Source organism: Doryrhamphus excisus, linkage group LG10 (assembly GCF_037039965.1).
Source record: "Doryrhamphus excisus strain RoL-2023G ecotype Guam linkage group LG10, RoL_Dexc_Guam_v1.1, whole genome shotgun sequence".
NCBI classification, from domain to species: domain Eukaryota; kingdom Metazoa; phylum Chordata; class Actinopteri; order Syngnathiformes; family Syngnathidae; genus Doryrhamphus; species Doryrhamphus excisus.
In genome coordinates this window covers 5736391-5738995 of record NC_136366.1, presented here as the reverse complement: position 1 = coordinate 5738995, position 2605 = coordinate 5736391, and the positions used below count along the sequence as shown (strand labels likewise).

The following is a 2605-nucleotide window of genomic DNA, read 5'->3' as shown; positions in this document are numbered from 1 at the left end:
AAACTGCAGCAGAGGATGGCCAATCTGCTGACTTAAGGTGAAAGGAAAGACGACAAACGAGGCCCGCCCCTCCAACCTACACCCCAGCATGCCTCCACCAACCCAACCCCGGACTGAACTTTTCAGAAGCTGGCTCGGGTCCAGTGGGTTTAGCTCTGTCCACTTCTTAAACATGTATAGACTCCGCCCCCTGACATATTAGGTCTAGGCGAGAGACCCACCCTCCAACATACATACTTCCTGTTTGTGAGACCAGCCAATCAACTCCTAAATAATAAACAGGAAGTGTTGGATTTTTTTAATACAAACATTTCCAAGACAATCACTGACCTCTGACCTGTAGCGAGGAAGGTGCGAGGAAGACATGTGGCGTGTTGCCACATTGGAGTGGCTTTAAGTCCAAAACGGCATGCTCTTATTTTGAAAAGTCGGTCTCCATGATGAGTGATGACGTCAGTGCTCATTAGCATAATATGAAGGCGGTATGGGGACAGGGTCACAGTTCAACTTCCTGTCAGTTGTGTGCAGAAAGTTCATGCGACAGCCGGCATGGTTCTGCTGCGCTCGCTGTCGCCTCCAGGGGGTGTGGCCACAGGCTCTGCAATGAGCGTGCAGCACGAATGTTGCGGTGAGCACAACCGCGACCGAAGTCACGGCCGCCAGCACCTGCAGTGAAAGCATCTCCGTTCTTGACAGACCAACGCTGCGCTCGCTCAGTGTCACCCTGAAGAGCACATCGACGCCGTCTGTGCTGTTGTCGGCCCCGCCCTTGGTCAGTCGTTGTCCTCGCCACTCATGGCCATCGCCGGTCCTCAGCTCCACCTGGCAGGTGAGACCGGCGAAGCCTGGCCGGCACACGCAGCGGAAGCTTCCGGCAAGGTCGAGGCAGCGGCCGGCATTGAGGCAGGGCCGACTGGCACAGTCGTCCATGTTGACTGTGCAGAAGCGTCCGGTGAAGCCGACAGGGCAAACGCACAGGAAGCGGTTGACGGCGTCCAGGCATGTGGCGCCGTTGGCGCAAGGCGCCATGGCACAATCGTCCATGTCGAACTCACAGCGTGGCCCGCTGAAGCCTGCCAAGCAGCGACAAGTCAGCTGGGCTGCAAAGCCGTGGTCATCTTCGCACTGGCCGCCATTTTGACATGCCGACCTGCAGGAAGTACATCACGTAAAGATGGCTGCTGGTCACATGACAAAGGCGAAGTTACCTGTTCCGCAAGCACGGCCCCGCCTTCAGCTCACAGTTTGGACCGTAGAAGTCTGGTGGACACACACACGTGAATTCGCCGTCGTCGTCCATCACACACGTGGCTCCATTGTGACACGGCCGCCGCGAGCACGCATTGAGGTCTGCAGGAGGATGGAGGTCACGTGGAGACATGAAGCCGCCGCAATGTAAATATGCAAAAGGAGGGACCCACCTTTGTCACAGAAGCGCCCCCCCCAGCCAGGCAGGCACTCGCACTGCCAAGGGCGCCGGCAGCTTCCGTGAACGCAGCCCGGTGTCGGCACGCAGCGTTCGCAGACCTCGCCTTCCCAGCCGGGGTCACACCTGAAGACGAGCAAAGAGGTGGAGTCACGCCCGCGGCTGATTGGACGACGCTATGACTCACCTGCACGCTCCTGAGTCGTCACAGCGACTGTTGGCCCTTTCACAGCTGCACTCGCCTCCTGAAGACAGAACGTCAACAATGTGGATGAAGAACTTTGACAACAAGAAGAAGGAAAAAGTCAAAGCATCACCTTCACTGTCACACTTGGCTGGTAGGATGAGCAGCAGCAGAACGCACGGAAACATGGTCACCTGCAACACACCACATCAGAACCTCCGCTACCTGATCATCAGAACCTCTGTAATGACCAGTAGAACCTTTTAGTAAACACTAGCACCTCTACAGTTCCCACTACTGTACTACCTTTAAAAGAGAACTTTAGTACAACCTCCGAGGTGACTATTAGAACATCTGCAGGGTCCACTAGAACCTCTACCATGATTACTAGAACTTCCGATGCTACAGCATGTAGTTGTCATTAGAACCTGTGCAAAAGGGAACCAAGAACATTTACAAGAGTTTTAACCAATGTTCTAGTGTAAAAAAAACCTGTGTAGAGCTTCTGGTCATCAGAGGTTCTTTATGGTTGTGTGTGTTGAGTGAGGTTCTAACCTGCTAGAAGAAGCGAGTCAGAACAGCCTGGAGGTTCCTCGTCGTCTCTGAAGTGAGCGTCAACATAACACACAAACCACCTGGCAAAGCACAATGGGAGCTTCGGGGGGGGGGGGGTGATGAGCCCACCCTCAGAATGGCAGCTGGACCCCTCGCTTACACACACACACACACACACACACACATTTTAGTATTTAACTGGAGGCTCGTCCTTGTTTGTGTAAATGTGCTAAATAATCACTAGAACCTCTGCAGCAGGAGAACACAAGAACCTTATCACAAAAACCTCTATCGCAGTAGACCACTAGAACCCCGACAGTCATCAATACAACCTGTGTAGCAGTAGAACACTGGAACATCTACAGTTATCACTAGAACCTCTGCAGCAGGAGAACACAAGAACCTCTACACTTATCACAAAAACCTCTATCGCAGTAGAC

General features: G+C 53.4%; 1 protein-coding gene across 1 annotated transcript; it reads right to left on the bottom strand.

Annotated features, from left to right (window-relative positions):
- Positions 1 to 218: 218 nt before the first annotated feature.
- On the bottom strand, positions 219 to 2381 carry dlk2 (delta-like 2 homolog (Drosophila)). The gene is made up of 6 exons (XM_058064756.2): positions 2166 to 2381; positions 1744 to 1804; positions 1614 to 1671; positions 1422 to 1552; positions 1209 to 1350; positions 219 to 1150 (listed from the first exon to the last, which is right to left on the bottom strand). The coding sequence occupies exons 2-6, from the start codon at positions 1796 to 1798 to the stop codon at positions 454 to 456; spliced, it is 1083 nt and encodes a 360-aa protein (XP_057920739.2). The 5' UTR covers positions 1799 to 1804; positions 2166 to 2381; the 3' UTR covers positions 219 to 453.
- Between the last annotated feature and the right edge of the window lie 224 nt (positions 2382 to 2605).

Bases quoted from the DNA above. Each gene is read 5' to 3' on its own strand.
- dlk2 (XM_058064756.2), bottom strand. From the start codon at position 1,798: ATGTTTCCGTGCGTTCTGCTGCTGCTCATCCTACCAGCCAAGTGTGAC. The intron at 1,553-1,613 runs GTGAGTCATAGC...GCTCGTCTTCAG, and splicing joins GACGACTCAGGAGCGTGCAG to GTGTGACCCCGGCTGGGAAG. The intron at 1,151-1,208 runs GTAACTTCGCCT...TACTTCCTGCAG, and splicing joins GGGCCGTGCTTGCGGAACAG to GTCGGCATGTCAAAATGGCG.